At 61.1% G+C, this 21,410-nt stretch overlaps 1 protein-coding gene across 1 annotated transcript; it reads left to right on the forward strand.

The window, feature by feature from the left end:
* Positions 1–245: 245 nt before the first annotated feature.
* On the forward strand, positions 246–18,408 carry ONECUT3 (one cut homeobox 3). Its single transcript, XM_060146747.1, has 2 exons — positions 246–1,428; positions 18,116–18,408. The coding sequence occupies exons 1-2, from the start codon at positions 246–248 to the stop codon at positions 18,406–18,408; spliced, it is 1,476 nt and encodes a 491-aa protein (XP_060002730.1).
* Positions 18,409–21,410: the final 3,002 nt, after the last annotated feature.

A 21,410-nucleotide genomic window follows, 5' to 3' on the forward strand; every position in this document is an offset into this window, starting at 1 on the left:
GTGGGCGGGGGCACTGACGTCAGACCCGGGCCCGGGCGCCGGCGGCCGCTCCCCCGCCACATCCTGGTGGCCGCGCTCGCAGCCGGGCCGGGCCGTGCGCCGCTCAGCCGGGCAGCCTCGCGCGCAGCCACCGGGGAGCGGGCGGGGGCCATGCGTCGGCCTTGAGCGCGCCGGGCCGGCGCCAAGGAGCGCGCGCGGCGGGCGGGCGGCCGAGCCGGCGAGGGGCCCGCGCGCGGCGGCCGAGCATGGAGCTGAGCCTGGAGAGCCTGGGGGGCCTGCACGGCGTGGCCCATGCGCAGGCGGGAGAGCTGCTGAGCCCGAGCCACGCGCGCTCGGCGGCGGCGCCGCACCGCGGCCTGGTGGCGCCCGGGCGCCCCGGCCTGGTGGCCGGCATGGCGAGCCTGCTGGACGGCGGCGGCGGCAGCGCCGCCGGGGGCGCCGGGGGCGCGGGCGGCTCGAGCGGCGCGGGCGGCGGCGCCGACTTCCGCGGGGAGCTGGCGGGCCCGCTGCACCCGGCCATGGGCATGGCCTGCGAGGCCCCCGGCCTGGGCGGCACCTACACGACGCTCACGCCCCTGCAGCACCTGCCCCCGCTCGCGGCCGTGGCTGACAAGTTCCACCAGCACGCGGCGGCCGCGGCCGTAGCCGGGGCGCACGGCGGCCACCCCCACTCGCACCCGCACCCGGCGGCCGCGCCGCCCCCGCCGCCCCCGCCGCAGCGCCTGGCGGCCAGCGTGAGCGGCAGCTTCACCCTCATGCGCGACGAGCGCGCGGCGCTCGCCTCCGTGGGCCACCTCTACGGGCCCTACGGCAAGGAGCTGCCCGCCATGGGGTCGCCGCTCTCGCCGCTGCCCAACGCACTGCCGCCCGCGCTGCACGGCGCCCCTCAGCCCCCGCCGCCGCCGCCGCCGCCGCCGCCGCTGGCAGCCTATGGCGCGCCGGGCCACCTGGCGGGGGACAAGCTGCTGCCGCCCGCCGCCTTCGAGCCTCACGCCGCGCTGCTGGGTCGCGCGGAGGACGCGCTGGCCCGCGGGCTGCCCGGAGGCGGCGGCAGCAGTTCGGGCGCCGGGAGCACCGGGGGGCTGCTGGCGCCGCTGGGCGGGCTGGCGGCGGCCGGAGCGCACGGGCCTCACTCCGGCGGCAGCGGCCCGGCCGCGGGAGGCGGCGGCCCCGGGGCGGGCGCGGCGGCCGAGGAGATCAACACCAAGGAGGTGGCGCAGCGCATCACGGCGGAGCTGAAGCGCTACAGCATCCCGCAGGCCATCTTCGCGCAGCGCATCCTGTGCCGCTCGCAGGGCACGCTCTCCGACCTGCTGCGCAACCCCAAGCCCTGGAGCAAGCTCAAGTCGGGCCGCGAGACCTTCCGCAGGATGTGGAAGTGGCTGCAGGAGCCCGAGTTCCAGCGCATGTCGGCGCTGCGCCTCGCAGGTAGGAGCGCGGCGCGTACCGCCCGACCCTAGGGGTCCGGCTCGGGGCTCCCCAGCACCAAGCAGTGCGGCAGCGGAGAGCCCCGGCTCCCTCCCCAGTCGGCGGCCTTGCGCCCCGCCCCCCACTCTGGACCCCCGTGCGGGAGGCTAGAGCGTGATCTGCGCCCCTGCCCGTCAGTTCCGTCAGCAAAAGGGGGAAAAGGATTGTGCCGCCGTCCCTCCCGTAGACTCCCGCCCAGCCCTTCCGGGAACTGGGAGGGGGTTCCTGGACCCTTTTTAGACTGCTGGAGGATCCCCAAGCTGCCAGCAGGGTCGCTCATTGTGTGTGTGATGTGTGCGTGTGTGTTTTAGGGGGTGGGTGCCCAAGACGCGCCGCCGCTTTCAGCTCGGGGTGCCACTCCCCTCCTCCCAAACGATCCCTCGCTGCGCCTCCAGCCCCGGGGCAGAGCGCCGGGACTGTGCACCGGGTGCCAGAACCTTAGCAGCCAGGGCCGGGCCCGCGCTCAGCCCCCGGCCCCAGCGCGCGCTTCTTTGTAGCTGGGCCTCTGCGATCGATAGCCCCCTCCCCCTCTCCGGCCGCTGGCAAAGGTCACCCGAGAACGGGCGGGGGAGGGGCAGCCCGGGGGACCCTCGGCCTGCGCGGCGCGGAGGCCTTTACACCCCAGCCGGCCGCCCGCCCCACGCGTTTGCTCCTGTATAGGGTGCGCGCACCCCACTGGCCTCTCTTTTCCGTTTTGTGTTTCTCTCGCTTCTACTTCTCTCTCTGTCGGGCGAACTGGGATCTATTTTTTTTGCTCTGTCTCCGTTTTCCTCCTGGTCTCATTCTTTCTCCTTCTCTCTGTCCCGCTCCCTCTCTACCTCTCTCTGCCTCTGTCTCCGTGTCTCACTCACACTGATGCTCATCCTCCCCTCGCTCCCTCCTCCCTCCCAGCTGACAACAGCTGGGTCCACACCTGCCCCCAGAGAGCCTGCGGCCAGGACCACTTCTCCTGGGTGTGCGTGGTGGGGTGCAGGAGAGAGCCCCCACTCTCACCACGGTGGCCTGGCTTGGGTGGGGGGGAGTCTTTTCCTGGCCACTCTGGGGAGGGGCTGCAGCTGCCCCAGCAGCGGGGACAATAGCGGCCCCGGGCGCCTGATCGATCGCTTCTCTGCGCACAGGGGCGAGTGGGGCTGGATGGAGTGGACTGGGGCTCAAACCAGGCACCCCGTAAGCGGGGAGGCAGGGAGGCACTTGGCTGTGAAGGGCCGGGCAGGGGGGCTGGGGAAGAGGGGGTGCCGTTGGGGGATGGAGAGGGGTCGGTGTTCGTTCCTCCCCTCCCCCTAGGCGTCCTGGACAACCTGGGGGACTTGCACCCACACGCGGGCCTCAGTTGCCCCTTCTGCAGAACAAGGTGACTGCCTGAGCCCCGGATAGGCTTCCTAGATTCTCCACATTGGGGACTAAATCCTCCTTTGATGTGGCAGGTAACCAAGTGCGTGGGAAGGTGGCCGTGAAATGTTAGAAATGGCATCAGGAACCTGGAGGGTCTTGTGTGTAAGGGCAGTACCCACTGCTCATGACACATGCAGTGACACAGGTGTGCTCACGGGGGACACTCAGTCACACCAGCACACAGCCACAGCGTGCCGTGTGTGAAGCAGGTGATCAGGGAGCAGGTCAAGGGCATGGCTCTGACGCTGTAGGTACTAAGCAGCCCCCAGCGAATGGGGTCACTTGTGAGGTTTGACTTACTGTACACTGGCCACCTTCGGCCTCCTCCCCGGCGCGTGTATTTTGGGGACATCGTGTCTGACATGTGTGTACCCAAAGGACACACCACTTTCCATTTTTTTCCACCGTCACTGTCATTTAACTAACTGGACCTCTTTGTGGTATTTGAGTGGCGCACTTCGGGGCCACCCAACAGATTGGCCAGGGCGTCTTAGAACGACAAGCCTCAGGTGAGAAGTCCCTGTGGCGGGTGCTGCTGTGAGGGATCAGTGCCAGCCAGCAGGGCACCAGCTCCCAGAGTCGGTGTCAGTGCGGGGAGGGCAGGGGAAACTGAGGCTGCGTTTGCATCCCAGCCGGGCCTCCCTGGCTTCTGCGGCGGCAGTCAGACGCCTCACCTCTCTGAGCCTCGGTTTCCCCTTTCGAAGTGGGAGTCAGAATAGTGGCCGTCTCAGGGGTACGTGGGGTGAATGGAGAGGATGAGCACAGGACCTGGCACATGCTCAGGTCCAGGCGACATTGAGCCGCGACACCCGGCCTGTCCCCGGCTCCTCCAGGCCGCTGCCTACGCGTGACCCACCCACCCCACCCCACCCCCGTCCGCCTGGTCCGCGCGCCCGGCCCTGGGCCCCCGCCACACCTCTAGCGCGTTCAGGACCCCGTCCACAGCGCGGGGCTGGCCTTAGGATGTCAGCGGTGGCCGGGCCGGGGTAATTAGGCACCGACCGGCCGAGAGGCCTTTAGTTCCGGTCGCTGCGCGAATGAAAAGCCGTTAAGTGGCGGCAAATCGCAGCGGTTGGTGGGGGAGGCGGGGCACATCCCTCCGCAACGCGCCGACCCGCAAGCGACAGCCAAAAGCACCTCCCGGCGCCCAGACCCGCACAGTCCAACCCCGGCAGGGAGTACTCACCGCCGCCCTCCCTCCTCCCCGCCCCATCCCGGGACCCTGCAGCTCCGCGCCCCAGTCCCACCCCCTCGCGCTGGCCCGCCTCCGGCCTCGCCTCTTGGCCGAGCTGCTCCGGACCTCCCGTCAGGTAGTCCCGTCCTTGCGCTGGACCAGGAGGGAGAAAGACACACGGAGAGACAGAGAGAAAGAGAGATAGGTAAGGAAGGACAGAGAGTGGCAAAAAAAAAAAAAGAAGCGAGAAAGTCAAAGAGACAGAAAAGGAGAGACTGGAAAGGGGAGTGGAGAGGTCCCAGCGGCTGCCCGGCTGCTGGGTTCCACTAGCCTGGACCCTGTCACCTCCCAGCTCCCCCGCCTCTCTCCTTCCCGACTCTGGGGCTTAGGAGGGAAGAGCAGTTTCTTTGTTTCTCTGAAGCACCCAAGAAATCTGGCCAGGTAGACCTGAGGGTCCCCCACTCCGTTGCCGCCAGGCCTGCCTGTTCTTTGTGACTCAGTTTACCCCCCTGTACAATGTGTGTGCATTGGGGGAGCCAGGCTCTGGCTCTGACATTCTGGGGATGGCCCATCCTGCATCCCCCCAACCCCACTGCCATGGTGGGGGGTGGTGACTAGCCCTACTCCACCCCAGGATCCTCAGATTCCCACAGCTTCGGAGCCGCCGCCTCTTCGAAGCCCTCCCCGACTCTGTCTCAAACAGTAATTACGGGAGAGGGGCTGGGGGAGGGGCTGGCGGACTCCACGGGGGCGGGGCGGTCGATGAATTCGAATTACCGTCTCTAATTCATCACCGTCGCCGGGTCGATAACTTCGGCCGTCTTCAAATATTGTTTAAATTGCAACTCCGGAGGAAAAGTATTTTTTGTAACTGATCAGAAAATATATATAAAATATCAGATGGTGGCGATTGAAAGAAGGGCCTTCTCCTCCTCCTTCTCGCCTGCCGATGAGCCCCAGACCCAGAATCCCTGAAGGCTGTGGGAGACCGGCCGTGGGGGAAACTGAGGCAGAGAGGGAGCCATTTCCGGAGGTGACAGGGGGTGGGCACGGTGAGGGCAGATGTCAGGGTTGGCGGTGGCTTTGCAGTGCGGTGGCCAGGGGCCTGGAGTCTGGAAGGGATGGTGATGGAAAGGGGAAAGGCACACCAGCTGCCCCCCTCCAGGCTAGGACAGGCTTTTCCCCCACCCCTCCCCCCATTCTGCAGCCACCATCCCGGACAGGTGTTGAATGGGAAGAGAAGAAGAGACTCACCCACAAGGTCCAATTCCAGAGTCCCACTTGGAGGGACACTATCCATCCCCCCCGCAAGCACTCTCCACCCCCTCTCCCCTCCCCCCATCCCCCCACCCCTGCAAAGACCAATGTACCTTCAGTAAAACCTGACCTTGATCCACCCACAAGGGTCCACACCTCTTGCAGACCCCTCCAGAAAGCCACCCCAGTGGAGAATTCGGAGACCTGGCCTCACCCGGGCTCAGTCACTGACTGATCTTGGGTGAGGGTCTGAGTCTCAGTTTCCTCATCTGAGAAATGGACAGAATCAGATACCACCTCCAAGGTATTTGTTGAGGTTTTTCTTATCAACCCCGCCCCCCCCAGAGCCCCTCAGGATGTATTCACAGACCCTGTACCCTGAGGCCCCATTGCTTAATCACCCACTCACACCCACATCTCCTTGTCTGTAGGGAGGACCTGGGTCATCCCTGGCAGCCTGTGCTTTGTGGGACCCACAGAGAGTGGGGAAGGGGAGCCAGAAGGGGTCTGGGACCTGGAGGGGACGCTGCAGGCCTCCTCAGGGAAGCAGGGAGTGGGGGGATACTGTCCGGGGCTGTGTGTTCCAGGGCCATGAGGGGCTGTGCATGATGTCTTGGGTCCCCCAAACCAGTCCCTCCTTCTAGACCACAAGACCCAAGTGGGGCGGCACCAGCACCCTGCCCAGGTTCACTGATTCTGGCTTTCATTTCCACGCAGAGGGGGAGGGAGAGGAGAGGGGTAGGTTGTCAGATGGGGAGGGGGCGGGCTGGGATGCCCGGAAGCCCTCCCCCTCCCCCTCGGTTCACCCACCAGAAAGGAGGGACCTTTTAAGCCAGTTTGGGTGTTGAGCCCACTTTACAGACCAGCAAGCCAAGGCTGAAAGAAGGGTGCTTGCCAGTGCTGCGCACTCAGGGTGACTCAGAGCCTTTAGTAAATGGGGCCTGCGATGCTCAGGCTCCCACCTCCCTCAGAGATGGGGGGACATTCCGGGCAGGTGGCCTGGCAGAGACAAAGGCTGGGAGGGGAGCTCAGTGGACTGAGGCCAGGGACAGGAGGGAGGCTCTCAAGGTCGTGTCAAGGTCCACTTTACAAACCGCTTGGGTGACCCTTGGGCCGGGAGGGCAGGCCTGCACTTGTCCTTCCGACTCAGAGTTGGACAGGATCACGGACCCATGAGAGTCCCCCCAGGGACCACCAGGGACCCTGGGGATGGGTCCTCCTGCTGCACTCAGAGCCACCCGCTTCTGCTTTTCCTGGTGAACTGCCCCCTCCTGGCTGCCAGTCCTCAGGGGGAACCTGGGCCCTGAACTGGAGGTCCAGCCCTCCTTGGACCCCAGTCCCGATAGTACCTTCCTGCCTGAGAGACAAGGATGGTCGTTCCCACGTCACAGAGAAGCACACAGAGGAATCTCCCGGGTGAGGAGCTGGAGCTGGGCTTTGGCTCCTTTATTCTGCAGTCCCCTTACCTGAAAATCCTAGGACTAACCAAGACCCAGCCATTCTCCCTAAACTCCCTCCCTATCAACCATCACCACTCTAGTCTGAGCAACCCACCTCTGGCCGCTGCCTCCTCTTTGCTGGTCTCCAGGCTCCACTCCCTCCCCTGATGTCCTCACTCCAAAGCTGGAGGGGGCTTCTTACAGTAAGTCAGAGCTCATCGTTCTTCTGCTTAGTACCGTGCCTCGTGGCTCCCAAGAGCCCAGAAGTAGAGGAAACTTCCTTCCACGGCCCTAACCTTCTGTCCTGCGTCAATGCAGGTGGAACCACCAAGGACAAAGGCTGGGAGGTGGGAAGCCAGAGCTGCTGTAAGGATGGAGGCTGGACCCCTGCGGCTGGAGTCTTTGTACGTAGCAGCGAGCTCAGCTGAACCAGGGGAGCTCAGGCTGGTTTGAATCAAGTGTTTAATTAAATATGGCCCTTGATCAATAAGGAAGGCTGTGCTCGTGGGGGAGGGAAGAGGCTGGCCGGGAGCCAGGGGCAGCCTGGGTGACCCACCTGACCTTGGGCAGTCCAGGGACACCTGCAGCCTCAGTTTCCCCTCTGCCAAGTAGGTGTGGACGTGGTGGGGCTAGGAAAAGGGGGGACTCTCCTGCTGCTGGTGTCTTGCCCTATGGACAGATGTGGGGTAGGCCGGGGGCTTAGACCTAGAGTCACACGCGTAAAGCCACAAATTGGCAGCAGGTGGAAACGGACAAGGAGAGGCGCCCATGGCCGGCGCGGGCCTCTGGAGAGAGGGGACGGGAGTGTAGACATGCCAGTGCCAGCGACACAGTGTAGTTGCACGCGGGGAACGCAAGCGGAGATGCAAAGGAACGGGGGATATAAGTGTAGATCCTGACGGGACACAAGTGTAGACGCCCACATCCACACTACGGCAAGCGCGCGCAGACTCCGGCCCAGGACCCCCACCGCCCTCCGGTCGGGGTCTGGCACATCCCGGTGCTGGGGGAGCAGGGAAGAACCCACTTCCGTCCCCCCGACACCTTCGCTGGCGCCTGGGAATTTTTCACGGGCCCCCAGCTGAGCCGCTGGGCCACCTCTCCTACCCATCCACTTCCGGGTAGCTGCGGTCCGGACCCCACTCCCTAGAGCTGGGGGGGTTGGGAGAGGGTCACGTCCGCCCGCGGTGACGGAGGTAGGTGATGGGGGACCTGGTGCGGGCACAGCAGGGTTCATGCTTTTCTACGCACCCTAGCGCATCCGCGCCCACTAGGGAAGATGTCGGTGCTTCAGTTTCCACCACCAGGTCAACGCCGCCCCGCAGTGCCGGCAAAGCCGCGGAGTGCAGCCGGGGCCGCCACGTTCCGCACGTCTGTCCTCAGCGGACGTGGGATCTCACAAACCCAGAAGGATCTAGCGTGCATCCGCCCTCCACAGCCTGGAGGGACATGGGCGCACGCAGCCCAGTGTAAGGACCCGGCCCCTTGCACTGCACACCCGCGGCCTCCGAGCCTCAGGGTCACCGGCGCGCCCTCAACAAGTGCCCGCATCCTACCCCGGGGGAAGTCATATCCCACCCGTGGGGAGCCGCCTCTGGGTTCGCCTCCCTCTGGCCCAACCCAGGGCGGCGGCGGACTTGGCGCGCTTGGCTGTGCGCTCGGAACGTCGGGTCACAGCTCCTGGAATGCAGACAGCACAGCGCGGGGGCCGGGGCGCTTGGGGAGGGATGCGTGCGGCGGCGGTCAGGCCCGGGACTGTGGACAAGGCGCTTCCCCTGCGCACCTCCGTTTCCCCAAATGGAGACTAGAATCCTCAGCCCGGCTGAGAACGAAGCACGTAAAGAAAAGCCTCCTGCGCGCGTCGGAGCAACGGCAAAGTCCCTGCTTGCTTCCTCCGCCTCCCTCCTGTCTACCCACCCTGTTCTTTAAAAAATGCTGTATTATTTTTTTTCACACAGCGGACACATTCGCCAAGTTCCAAATTTAAGTGGAGCAAGTCCCCTTTCTGTAAACCGCAGTTCGTATTGCTCCTCCGAAAGAGAGGTTACACTTCATCCGGCAGCCATAATGCGCGTCCTTTTCCTTTTCCTTTTCCTCTTTTTAAAAAACACCGGTTCTGCTGTGCTTTTGCTTCACCGACAGCCGGCACATCCACATCCGAGAGCCTCGAAGGCATTTTTGCCTGCTGCATAGTATTCTGTTTGGCCCTTTCCTTCTGTCTTCAACCACGTCCCTGCCCAATGGACATTTAGGACAGTTCCAGGTGGTTTGTCGTCGCCCCCAGGGCTGCAGTGAGCACGCGCAGCACGACAGTTTTGAGTTTATCTGTGGCTTAGTTTCCCAGTCACTGAAATGCTGGGTCCTCCCCCCCCCCACGCTGGCCTTTTCTGCTTTGGCTTCTCTATGCTTTTTCTTATCACCGAAGGTTCCTTTCCTGTCATCTTTTTCAAATCCATTTACAGCTGTCAGCCGCTGCGACTCTTAACATTTTTTTTAAAAATAAAAGCTCTGTGTGCACCCGCTGATGAGGTTTGCCCCCAGTGCCTGAATTGGGGGGCGGGTCTCAAGGCATGAGAGCTGCCCCTGGACACCCCCGTCCCCCCATCCCCAGGCGTTGCAACCACCAGATGGAGCGCCCCCCCCCCCCCCCCGGGAGGGGCAGCCCAGAACCCGGTGGAAACGCTCATTTCCCTGATAAGTCTTTGAAAGGCTCAGAACTAATTTGAAAATGCGGCCATTAAAATCCCATCAGGGGAAGCAGGGGGGTGGGGAGGGAGGCTGGGTGACAGCCAAGGTGCGTTCAGAGGCTGGGGGAGGGGGAGGGGTGGACCTGGCGGGCAGGGGAGGGGTGGAGGGGCAGAGAGTGGTGAGGCATCGGAGACAGAGGAGGGGCTGCTGAGGCTTCCAGGGGGTCCACATCTGAGGGCAGGGGCCTGGCTCAGCACCGTCTCGCTGGAGATGACTCCCCTCCCCCCCACCCCTGAGGAGCGCAGGCTGTGGATAAAGCAGGTCCGAGGCATGTATATGCTCCGGGCTCCCCTCCGAGTGACTCACTGTGTGACCTTGGGCAAGTCACTCACTGTCCCTGGCCAGGGGAGGCCAGCGGGGGATGCTCAGGGCAGCTCAGCCCAGTGGGGACAAGCCACTAGGGTGGTGGCATCAATGTGGCCCACACCTGGGGCTGAGCAGCTGGTGGCCGGGGTGGGACGTGTCGCCAAGGAAACCGGTCATCATCCCAGCCGGGGACCTGGCTCCGTATTGAATTGTCTGCCCCGAGAAGCTGAGCTGAGCGCGGGAGGTGGCCGGAGGGGAGGGAACGGGACAGTGGCTCTGGCTCCCGCTCCCACACCACCACCCGGTGCCCAGGTAGACAGATCCTGGGAAGGGGGTGGTACCGGCACACGGGGCCGGGGCCCTGCGGGCAGGCGCGAGTGGCTCCGCGGCGGCTCTGACACTGCACGGAGGGTGACACAGAGGGATGGGCACTTCTGGGGCCGCCGTCTGGCTGCTGTCCTCCCCTGTCAGACCCAGGCTTCCACAGTGGGGGGAGCCACCCTCCTGATGCCACCTGGCTTCTTCCGGATCTGTTCCCCCCTAGCCGGGCTCATGTCTTCCCCCCACCCCGCCCTGATAGCCCAACCATGCCCACCTCCATCCCGAGCTGCACAGCGGGGCCAGCTGGCAGCCCCGTCTGGGAACAGTCAGTCATCGGTTTCCCTGTATCTGTGGATTATTTGGGTGACGGTGTTCTCACACCACATCGAGGCTCCGTGGGACCTTGCACACGGTGCACACGGTGCACACGGGAGGTGCTTGGTAACTGTGTGAGTGAAGGGGGGGAGGGGGGAAGGAGTGAGCAGCTGCAGGGTCCACCCTGGCCCGCATGTGGAGCCAGCTTTGCTTGGGACCCCCAACCCCACGGACAGATGGGGACATCAGGACCAGGGGTCGCTGGGCCCGCTTTAGAAACCAGGAAAACTGTGTCCACAGACTGTGTGCTCAGGGCCACTCGGCCCCCGGAGCCCAGGCCCGGCGTCCCCGCTGATGGGGAAGGGCAGGGCAGTGGGGCAGTTAGCAGGCCCAAGGCCGGAAGACAGACAGGGGCCACCCCGGGGGTCTCACGGCCCATCCTACGTCCTGTAGACTCAGACCCAGTGGGCTCAGCGCTACGCACCCTGGCTGTCACACCCAGCAAGTCACGTTCCGCCCTTGATTCTTCACACTGCATCCTCTGTCTGACATCCACGCTGTGTCCCCAACCCCGAGACCAGCTGCAAGCAAACGTCACGCTGAGGCCTGCTGGCCCCCGGGTCTTCCGCCGCTGCCCACGGACCGGCCACATCCTCTGAGCCTCTGTCCCCACCGCCCCCCAGGTCCCCACCCGCTGCCCACCTGTCTGCCTATCGCACCGAAGGCTCTGGCTACCCTCCCAGTTTCTCCGTTCCTCACGCGCGTGCGGTCTGCGGTGCGTGGCTACCCCTTCCAACACAGCAAAGCCACACTGCACGCACCGCCTTCCATCCGGCCAGGCCCTGTGCAGCCCCACGTAGGCACACCCAGCTGATGGGGGACAGGCAGACTCCCGCGTGCTCAGCCGGCTGGGGCCAGGGATGGCCCAGGACAGGCACAGCAGGGGCACTCATCCCGCCATGTCACCCACCCAGACCACAGTGGGCCTCTGGAGGAGGAGAGGAGGAAGGTGCAGGATGCCAGAGGGGAGGGGGAGACGGAGGCGGGGAGGAGATGGGTGTCTGTCAGGTGATGATGGGGGTGAACAGGTGCAACCCTAGCTCCCTCCACTGCGGACCTGATCCTCTCCATCCACTGAGGGGCGACTGAATCCACGGACACACCCCCTCCCCCTCCTGCTGCACAGCCCCAGCTTCTCCCTGGCTGACTGGGGACAGGGTGCTCCCTGCTGAGGGCCCTCCCTGGGGTCCCCCTGCTTTACCGGACCCTCCAGGGCAGTGACCAGCCGGGTCTCCCTGCGCAGGGTCTTCCAGTCTGGGCTGAGTCCCCTACCACCCACATAGGGGTGTCAGGCATTGGACAACACAGCCAGCCGGCAGCCTCCCGTGGATCCACTCTGTGCTGGGCACCAGCAGGCTCCTAGGGGAGAGAATTGGGGCTCTGCTGAGGGTGAGGGGAAGAGTTTCCTGGGGCAAGGGCAACTGGGGCTGGGCCTTGAGGGATGTCTAGGAGTTCTTGGGCTGAGGCAGCCCAACTCCCTACTCCAGACCTCATTTTCTCCATCCCTCTCCCCTCCAGGAAGATTCTAGGGAAGGTGCTGAGGCTTGAGGCCTGCCCTGAGAGGGGGAGAAACTTCACGGCTGCCCTGCAAGTGGGGCCCAGAGCCTAGCTCCTCCCCGGGCCCCCATATGGGAGCTGGGAGCCTCATCCCAGCCCCACCATCGTATTCAAGACTTTTCTGGCTAAACCCCTTCTCAGAACCTGGTAAGGCAGAGATCATGATTAAGACAATTTTCCATTTGAGGAACCTGAGACTCAGAGGCCGTCACCACGCAGTAATCCACGGTGGGGACGGGTCTGACTGCCCTCTTGGGCCCCTGGACGCGAGCAGCTTTGTAGAAAGGCAGGAGGGACAGAGGTGCCATGGGAGCAAGTCTCCAAGGGTCTGAAATGAAAGGGAACTTGAGGGTCCCCCCAACTCACCTCCCGTTGCCGCCACCCGAAACGTGGACCAACAGGGCCCACCCTCCTACCTGGAGTCCCGGCCAGCGCTGGGGCGGGGTCAGCTCCCCTGTCAGTCACTGCGGGAACCGCGGGCCAGACCAGCCGAAAAGCCTGCCGTTAGCGCCTGCTGGGCTCCCCGTGAGGCAGCTGATTTGGGAATAAGGTCTCTTCTGTATCTCCTTTGATCTCCTCCAGGGCTTCTGGGACCCCCCAGGAGCCAGCCCCAGACCCTCCTCATCCCTGGACTCCAAAAAGACTGATAGCAATGAGGGAAACAGGATGGGGTGTACCCGCCACTGTGGTGCACCTGCACCCCCTCCTCCACCTGAATCATTTCTATCTCCATCGCCTTCCCCACCATCTTTAAGATCAGAGCATCTTGGAATCAGCAGCTCCAAGTATCAGATTCTCAGTCCCCGGGGTCATGGAGGGTGGACAGGAGAGAAAGTTGGGTCCAAAACCCTCACTCTGTGGCACCCCTGGATAGAGTGGGAGAATGGTGTGGAAAAAAGAAAGAAAAAAGCAGAGGAGGGAGAAAGTTGCAGTATTAAATTGGGGGGGGGGTCAGGGTGGGCCTCACAGAGAAGAGATTTGAGCGAAGAATGGAAGGAGGCAAGGGAACAATGAAGAAACGTGGGAAGAGCAACGCAGGCAGTGACTTCCCTGGTGGTGCAGTGGCTAAGACTCTGTGCCCGCAATGCGTGGGGCCCAGGTTCGATCCCTGGTCGGGGAACTAGATCCCACGTGCCACAACTAAGAGCTGTCACAGCCAAATAAATAAATAAATATTAATAAATAAAAAAGAGCGATGCAGGCAGAGGTGGCAGCCAGTGCAAAGGCCCTGAGGTTGGACTGTGCCCGGGGGAGGTGACCAGTGTGGCCACGGAGGAGTGAGCTGAGTGAGGGGCAGCAGGAGGAGGTGAGAACAGAGAGGCAGTGGGGGACCAGGGGCCGAGTGAGATGGGGAGGGCTGGGGCAGCTGATGCGCCCTGAAAAATGTTTGAAGGAGGCAGAACGTCCCATTTTGCAACTGAGGAGACTGAGGCAGGCCCTGCAAGGGAACTGACCCACCCAGGGTCCCAGAGCATGTATGAAGGCCCCCCACCACACCAATCCCACAGGCCAGCCCAGCTGACTCCTCCTCTGCTGGCTGTCATGGCAGCCATGGTTGGTGGTGAGGGCCTGTGTCTGAGGCCACTCCCTGTCTCCCCACCACAGGCTGGGTGGCCCTGGTGGGGGAACCTGGGCTGAGTCCCCCTGTGCTGGGCACATACAAGGTGGACTCTAGGATGGGGTTTGATGGTGTCGGTGAGGATTTTGGAGGAGACGGTGGTGGAGGGGATAAAATGGAGGTGACGGTGGTGGAGGTGCAAGTGGAGGAGGTGATGAGAGCAGAGGTGGTGTTGATGATGGAGTTCGGCTGCGGAGAGAGGTGGTGGTGGTACAGGTGGTGGTAATGGTGGAGGAGGAGGGGCTGGTGGTGGAACTGATGCAGATGATGGAAGGGATGGTGGTAGATGGACACCGATGGTGGTGGAGACGAGGTGATGGCAGAAGAGGTGATGGAGGTGGAGGAGGTGGGGGTGGTGGAGGAGGTGATGGAGGGAGAAGTGATGCAGGTGGAGGAGGCGATGCAGGTACACCACAGTGGCGGTCCCCACTGGAGACCATCGTGGAAGAGGTGGCCGCAGCAGTGGCATGGCAGTGTGAGGCTGCTGGCTGGTGCCATGAGTACATCCCAGGCTGCTCCCCGGGCTCCTCTTCCCCAGCCCTGCTCCCTGGCCGGTCCTCTGGCAGCCTTGGTTTTCACTTCTGTGAAAGGGGCCCATACCCAGGCCTCTCCTCCTTCTGGGGCTGCCTCCAGCGGTGCACTGGTTTTTAGGGCTGACCCGGGTGATGCTGGGCGCTGGGAGGGATACTGATGAGGGGCAGGGCAGCGATAGGACCGGCTGCTGGGGGGCTTTGGGGCACCTCCCATGCTGGCACTCACACCCCCGCCAGGGGCAGGGGCCTCCAGGCAGGCGCCGCCGGGGTCTGTGGGGGAGGGAAGCGGTGACAAAAGCTGCTCGAGGTAAACAGCTCCGACTGGAGCCCGGATCGATCCAGGCTGTGAGGAGCTGTAATTAGATTGAACGCTGGGAAGGGGGGCGAGCGGAGCCTCTTTTTGCTGCGATCGACAAAACGCGAAGTTTTTTCACCGCTCTGCTTCGCCCGGCCCCTCCCCCAGCCTCTGCCTCTGGGGCCCCCATTAGGCTCTGGGTTGGAGAAGGGGGAGGCCGGGGGCAAAGAGGCGACCCACATCTTACCTCCCTCCCCTCTGCCAGTCAACTCTGGCTGCTGTCTTGCCCCTGCCAGGACTTGCTGGGCGAACTTGGGCGAGGGGCTTACCTTCTCTGAGTAAGTAAGAAGGAAACTTCCTGCCCTATGGAATTATAAGGCCCTGCACATGCAAAGCTCTTGCAAGCTAGAGCATTGATACAAAGGAGCATTTGTATATCTGTCCCTAGTGTAAATGCATAGTGAACTCATGAGAAAATTGCTAAGAGAATGAATGAATGCATGAGTGAATGAATGAATTGATGATCGCAACAGGAGGGCAAGAAAGGCCTCTTTTGGAACGTAAAGGCCTGGTTGAGTTTTGACTCTTCCCTGGCCTTGCTGCCTGAGACCCAGCTTTCCCTTGAAAGAGTGGGGGATGTGGCCTCCTCTGGTGAGTCTCACAGGCTTGCCAGGTTCCAAGGAGATGGGAGGTCAAGGCAGTTGCTTGTGCTTCCTTCGAACATTTCTTTAAGCAGATAAAATACGAACAAATGTTCTCACTCCCCTGTCTTGTATACAAAAGGCTGCCCGGTACACTGTTCATGTCCTGGGTTTTGCCTCATACAGTACCAGGATTGCTTTTCCTTTCTTGCACGGCTGTTTGTTTTTCCAGGAGTTAATTGTTGCCAATCACAAACTCTTCCCACATCCTCCATCAAAGTTCGAAACCAACGCATGTTAGGACATTTCCATTTCCCTTGGTTCTTCTGCTCTGACCTGAATGGGACTGCCCTCCGTGCCCTTGGTGCCTTTGTCCTGCTGTCTTTCAGGCTCTCCCGTCTTCATTTGGGGGACCGCTTTTCCCTTTCCTCTAGGTTGAATCACATTTCCTGATTCCCGCACCTTCCTTTTTTGATTTACTTCCTCATTTTGATGGAACACACCCTCTAGTAGCTTTCTGAGAAAGGGTATAAAGAAGTCAACTTCTGGAGACCTTGAATGTCTGACTATGTCTTTAGTCCACCTTCATGCTTATGTTTGGCCGGTCACACAATTCTAGCTGAATACAGTTTTCCCTCAGAATTTTGAAGGCATTGTTCCACTGGCTCCCAGTTTTCAAGAAGCCCAAAGCCACTCTGATTCTTAGGTCTCCAAATGGCGTGTGGCTTTCCTCTCTGGGACATTTTATCTTCTTTTTCATCCTGGGTCCCTGACATTTCACAAGGATGAACCTCAGGGAGTGTATTATTTTTCATTCATTGAGCTGAGCATTTCATGGGCTCTTTTAAACTGAACTCTCATGTCTTCCAGCCATGGATTTAAAAAAAATATATATATATATATATAATTTATTTGGGCTTCCCTTCCTCTGGTTTTGGATGGGCTCTTGCTCAGATGACAAACCTGCACATTCATCCTCTAACTTTGTTATCACCTTTCCCTCATTTTCCATCTCTGTGTCCACCTGTATTTCCAGGGATATTTGCTTTATGTTCCAATCCTTTTTTTTTTTTTAATTTTTTGGCCCAGTCACATGGCCTGCAGGATCTTAGTTCCCCGACCAGGGATTGAACCCGGGCCCTTGGCAGTGAAAGCGCCGAGTCCTAACCACTGGACCACCAGGAATTCCCTACGTTCCAATTCTTACATTGACTTTATTCCAGCTATTATATACTTAAATTCTAAGAGCATTGTCTTCCCCTTTCATGGTCCTGTTTCATGGATACAGTATTTTTCTCTTACCTCTCCAAGAATCTGACTTACAACAGTGCCTGACCTGTCTGTTTCTTCTGAGAGCATCATCCCCCAATCCTCCTGCCATTTTTCTCACTTTTTCTCTCTCTCCTTCATTAGAGGCTTTTCTGAAATGTCCGGTAACCTCTGATCATCACTCTTCTTTAATCATGAAACCTGAAACAGCCAATCAGAAGCCCCGTGTGTGTTCCAGGTCAGAGGGGGCCAGGGAGGGACGTGGTGCGTCAGGTCACACAGGGGAACCTGTCGTCCCCGAGAAACGAGCCACAGTGCAGGGGACATTCATTTATTTTTGCTGACGTGTGTGGACATTGATCTGGCATGTCATCGGGTTCAGGCTGTCCTGGAACCAAAAATTCCAGCTTGGCTTGTGGTCCCAGCAGGCCACTGGGCCTGGCAGCAGGGATCTGCTAGTACAGCCTGTGCCACCGGCCACTATGGGGGTGACAGAGTCGCTGGGGCAAGCGGTTGGCAGGGAGGCAGGATAGGGCAGGTGTCCACCACCCACTGCCCCTGACTGCTACGTGGATGAGGAATTGAGACTCTGATAGAGTTTGTGCTTATGTCAGCAGCCCCCGGGGGGAAGTAGCCTGCTCTGGCTGGTGAAGCTCATCTTTTCCACCCACTGGCCCCCATGGCATTGAGGGGAGGGGTCCGCTTTGGAGCTGGGGCAGGGAGGAGGAGGACCATAGGCTCCAGCCCAGCTCCACCACCCTGAGATGTTGCCATTTCCCCTTTGCAAGCATCCACCGACCACAGGGCAGCCTCCTGCAGCCTTCCCGGTCCTCCGTGCAGGTGACCCTGGGAGAGGGAGGGTTGGTCTCTCAACCCCCCTTAGATCCTCCCAGCTCCAGAAGTTCCTCTGGGGACTCGAGGGGAGCCAAACCTCAGTCTCAGTCTGCTGGTGGGGGGAGGCCAGAGTGGGGGCTCAGATATCAGAATCAGGCAGTGGTTGCCCATGTGAGCCTGGTTCAGGGTCCCTGAGCTGGCCAGGCGCCAGAGGACACCAGGGAAGGAAGCGTGGGCTGTCACCCCCCTTCTGAACCCCCTTGCCCCATCATTCCAGGGGGAGGTTACTGGGCTTTGTGACACATCTCCAAGGACCTATGAATTAACCACTTCTTTCACCCAGGTCTACACTGAGCCAAATAACTCACATGTAGAGTTTCCATGTCATTTCCCCCAGCACCCCCCAGGTGTGGGCTGCAGAAGGGAGGGCGGAAAGCCACCAACACCAGTGGTGCTCTTGAGGTCAGGATTCTTGGGGGGGTGGGGAGGGGTTTGGGGATATGAGGCTGGGGAGGGGGCCAAGCATGCAGAAGAGGGACGGGAGGGGTGGCGACCCGTGCCTGTGGAGGTGTGCTCACACTGTGTCCCCTTCTGTTTCTCCCCACCTCCACATCTGCCTCCTCTGTCTCTGTCTCCTGCCCACGACTGTCTGCCCCCCCCCTTCCTTCCATTACTGGCGGTCTCTACTCGCTGCCTCCTGGCCTCTTTCTGTGTCTCCCTGTCTCTTTTGGCCCTGTCCCCGGGTTGTCTCTCCCTCCATCTCTCGCGTTTCCCGCGTATTTCTGTGTTTCCTCGTGTCTCTCCGCTCCGGGACGCGTGGCCTGTCTTCTTCCGTGCGGCCGCACGGTGGCGCTGCGTCCCGCTCGCCCGCCCGCCCGCTCGCCCGCAGCCTGCAAGCGGAAGGAGCAGGAGCAGCAGAAGGAGCGCGCGCTGCAGCCCAAGAAGCAGCGCCTGGTGTTCACCGACCTGCAGCGGCGCACGCTGATCGCCATCTTTAAGGAGAACAAGCGGCCGTCGAAGGAGATGCAGGTCACCATCTCGCAGCAGCTCGGCCTGGAGCTCAACACCGTCAGCAATTTCTTCATGAACGCGCGGCGCCGCTGCATGAACCGCTGGGCCGAGGAGCCAGGCGCGGCCCCCGGGGGCCCCGTCGGCGCCGCGGCCACCTTCTCCAAGGCCTGAGGCGCCCCGCCCCCTCCCCTCACCCCCAACCGCGCCCTCCCCTCCCCCCTCCCCCACCAAGCCCTCCCAGCCTCCACGGCCCGGGCGCTGCCCTCCCACGTCCCCCAGCCCCAACCCTGCCGGCCCGGAGACCCGCGCCAGGGGGCACCTGGAGGGGCTGCCGTCCGGGTTCCCACACCCCGGGAAGGGACGCAGCACACCCCCAGCCCAAGTGCACAAAAAGGGCCCCCCTCCTCCCTCTGTCCCAATCTCCTTCAGGCCAAAGGAAGCCCTCCACCCCCCCGCCAGAGGGGAGGGGGTGACAGAAAGGGGCTCCCGGGCTCCCTTTCAAGGCAGGACGCCCAGGGGCCTTCGAGGAAAACCAGGGCTCACGTGTCGTCCCGAAAGCGGGCCAAGAAGCACATACTAGAAACAAACCGGGTATTTAAAAAAGGAATTTAAAGAATAATCCCTCCTTCGCCGGCCCCCCGACCCCACGGAAGGAGGCAGGGAGGCTTCCTCTACAATGGTACCCCCCCAAACCCCCGGCACGGACCCTTCCCCGAGATCTCAACCCCTCCAAAGTCGCCAAAGCCCACGTCGAGCTGGAGCCTCACACTGCCCCCACCCCACCAAGACCACCCCGGGTCCGCCGGCAGAACTGCTTCCGCAGCCAAGACCCAGCCGCCCCTCCCGGCAGCCGGGATTCCTTGTGCCAAGAATTGCCTGCCTTAACGTCTGGGGGCGGGGGTGCCCTGCAGTGGCGACCGCCCAGCACCCACCGGCGAGCACCCTTCCCCACCCTGTCCCAGACCGGAGGGGACGGCAGCTCAAACAAGCGGGTAATTCCAGACGCCTCCCTCCCCACATCCCTCTGCCAGTTCACTTTACCGCTAGGCACCTTGATGAATGACGCGCGGGGAGAGAGACCCCAGGAAACAGAAGAAAACACCCAGATTCCACGGAGAAACGGGCCCCGGAAGAGCAGGGCACACCTGAGCCTCTGCTCGCTGGGGTCGCGGCGTCGCCCTCTGCTCGGGACCCCCCGGAACTTCCCCCACCTCCCAGCGCTCGGGGGTGCGGCGCTGGGCCTGCAGGGGCGCAGGGGTGAACCGGTCCTGCTGCTGCTTTTTCTCCAAAGAGAGAAAGAAGATGATGAACAAGGTGGAATCTGCTTGCTCTAATTTTTGCCAAAAGAAAAACAAAAAATGACAAAGGGGAAGGAAGGGTCAGAAATGAAGATGAGCACGCCCCCCTCCCCTGCTCACCCTCTCCAGGTGACCTCCAGGACTGGCCGGCAGCTGGATCCCAAGAGCCTGCTCCCCCGCCCAGGGCTCAAGAGCTGGAGGCTAGAAGGAACCTCTCCCCACAAAACCGCCTCCCACCCCCTGACCACCACCTCCCACCCCCTGACCACCGCCTCCCAGAGAGGTGGCCACACCCCTCCCCTTTGAGAATGCAAGAGACATTTCTAATGAAATGCCCCTCCTCCTCCCCAGGTAAAGGCTACCTCACTCAAATGTTCATGTCTGTGATTGGAAAAATCACGCCTGATACCAAAGATTTCCCCCAAGGACTTGTGCTGGATGCTAGGATTCCCTCGCCTGGGGACCAGGTGTGGGCGAGGGTCTGCTTTGGGCCCTGCCCCCCGGGTGCCACCTGTCCACCACCAGAGAGAGCAGAGAGAGAAAGAGAGACAGAGAGAGAGAGACAGAGAGAGAGAGTGGGAGGGAGGGAGAGGGTGGTGAGGTCGATGAGTGCCTTTTTCTTGAACCAAAGACGTGTGTGAGATGCTCTCTTGTCCTTATCGACTCGCTATTCTCCCCGCTTTTCAAGCAACCGGATCTGAGTGATGCTTCTAGAACCTTTGGGTGTTGGGGCAGAATCCTAAGGGTCCCCGTTCCCGCTCAGCAACAACCCCTCCCCCCAGACACACGTACACACTCCTGTGCACACACTGGTCCCACCACACTGGGAGCTGGGGTCTGGGTGGACACGGCCCCTCCCTCAGCCTGCCACGAACACGTGGGCCCCACTTGAGAGAGCACCTGCTTTTGGGGGACGGGGATTCTCTGCTGGTTAAGTCACTTGCTGGTCCTGCATTCAAGACCCAAGCGTCAGAGGCCAGGGCCTCCTGGGTTTGTCCCGTGTTGGACACTTAGGAATGGACATGGGACCTTTCTGGTGACGGGACCCCTCAAGCCCCAGTGACATGGGTCACAGAAGCGTCCCTGACTCCTGCGTCCCTTTCAAACACCCTCCTATTACATATGCACACACGCACGCATACACGTGCACACACACCATCTCCCTTCTGACGCCCCGCCCAGCCCCGCTTGCCCCAACACCCAGCTGGTTGTCACATACCAAAGACCATTCTCCACACAGGGAATGACACCTCCAGCACAGCTCCTTCGAGCCTTTGACAATTTTCTCTGAAATACCTCAAGATATTTAATGTATAGTTTATGTGATTAAAAAAAAATCCTTAGCTAGTTTTTGGAATACGTGACTTGAAGCTTTATACCGTTAAATTATAATTTTGCAGACGATGGTATGTCATTTCTTTTGGTGAGCTCCGTGGGAGACGCGTTGAATGTCAGGGCAGGGGAAGCTGGGTGGTCAGAGGCAAAGGGACGGGGGAGCATGAGCGAGAGAGAGAGTCTGGGAGCGCACGAGGAAGGACCTGCGGCGTTTACAGATTTCTTATTTCAATGAGTCCTTTAGGAAAGAGAGGAGAGAGAGAGCGTTGGATACCTTTCTGTTCTCTGGCGTGTTCTGTTTCTTGTTTTTTGAAGTCATGTCTTATAAGAGTATTTATTATTCTATGTGTTCTGTGTTCAAATGTAATTTAAGAAAAAAAAAGGAAGAAAAATGAAAAAAAAAGACGCAATGGAATTTGATTTGATGCATGACTAATGTACTTTTTCTTGAAGATAATGTACTAGGTGGAAGGGTGGGGGTGGGGCGGGGCCGCGGGGCCGGAGCCCCGGGATTCCGTGTCGCATCTTGTGTTTCATGCC

This window comes from Lagenorhynchus albirostris, chromosome 3 (genome assembly GCF_949774975.1).
Source record: "Lagenorhynchus albirostris chromosome 3, mLagAlb1.1, whole genome shotgun sequence".
In the NCBI taxonomy this organism is placed as follows: domain Eukaryota; kingdom Metazoa; phylum Chordata; class Mammalia; order Artiodactyla; family Delphinidae; genus Lagenorhynchus; species Lagenorhynchus albirostris.

Bases quoted from the DNA above. Each gene is read 5' to 3' on its own strand.
- ONECUT3 (XM_060146747.1), top strand. From the start codon at position 246: ATGGAGCTGAGCCTGGAGAGCCTGGGGGGCCTGCACGGCGTGGCCCAT. The intron at 1,429-18,115 runs GTAGGAGCGCGG...GCTCGCCCGCAG, and splicing joins GTCGGCGCTGCGCCTCGCAG to CCTGCAAGCGGAAGGAGCAG.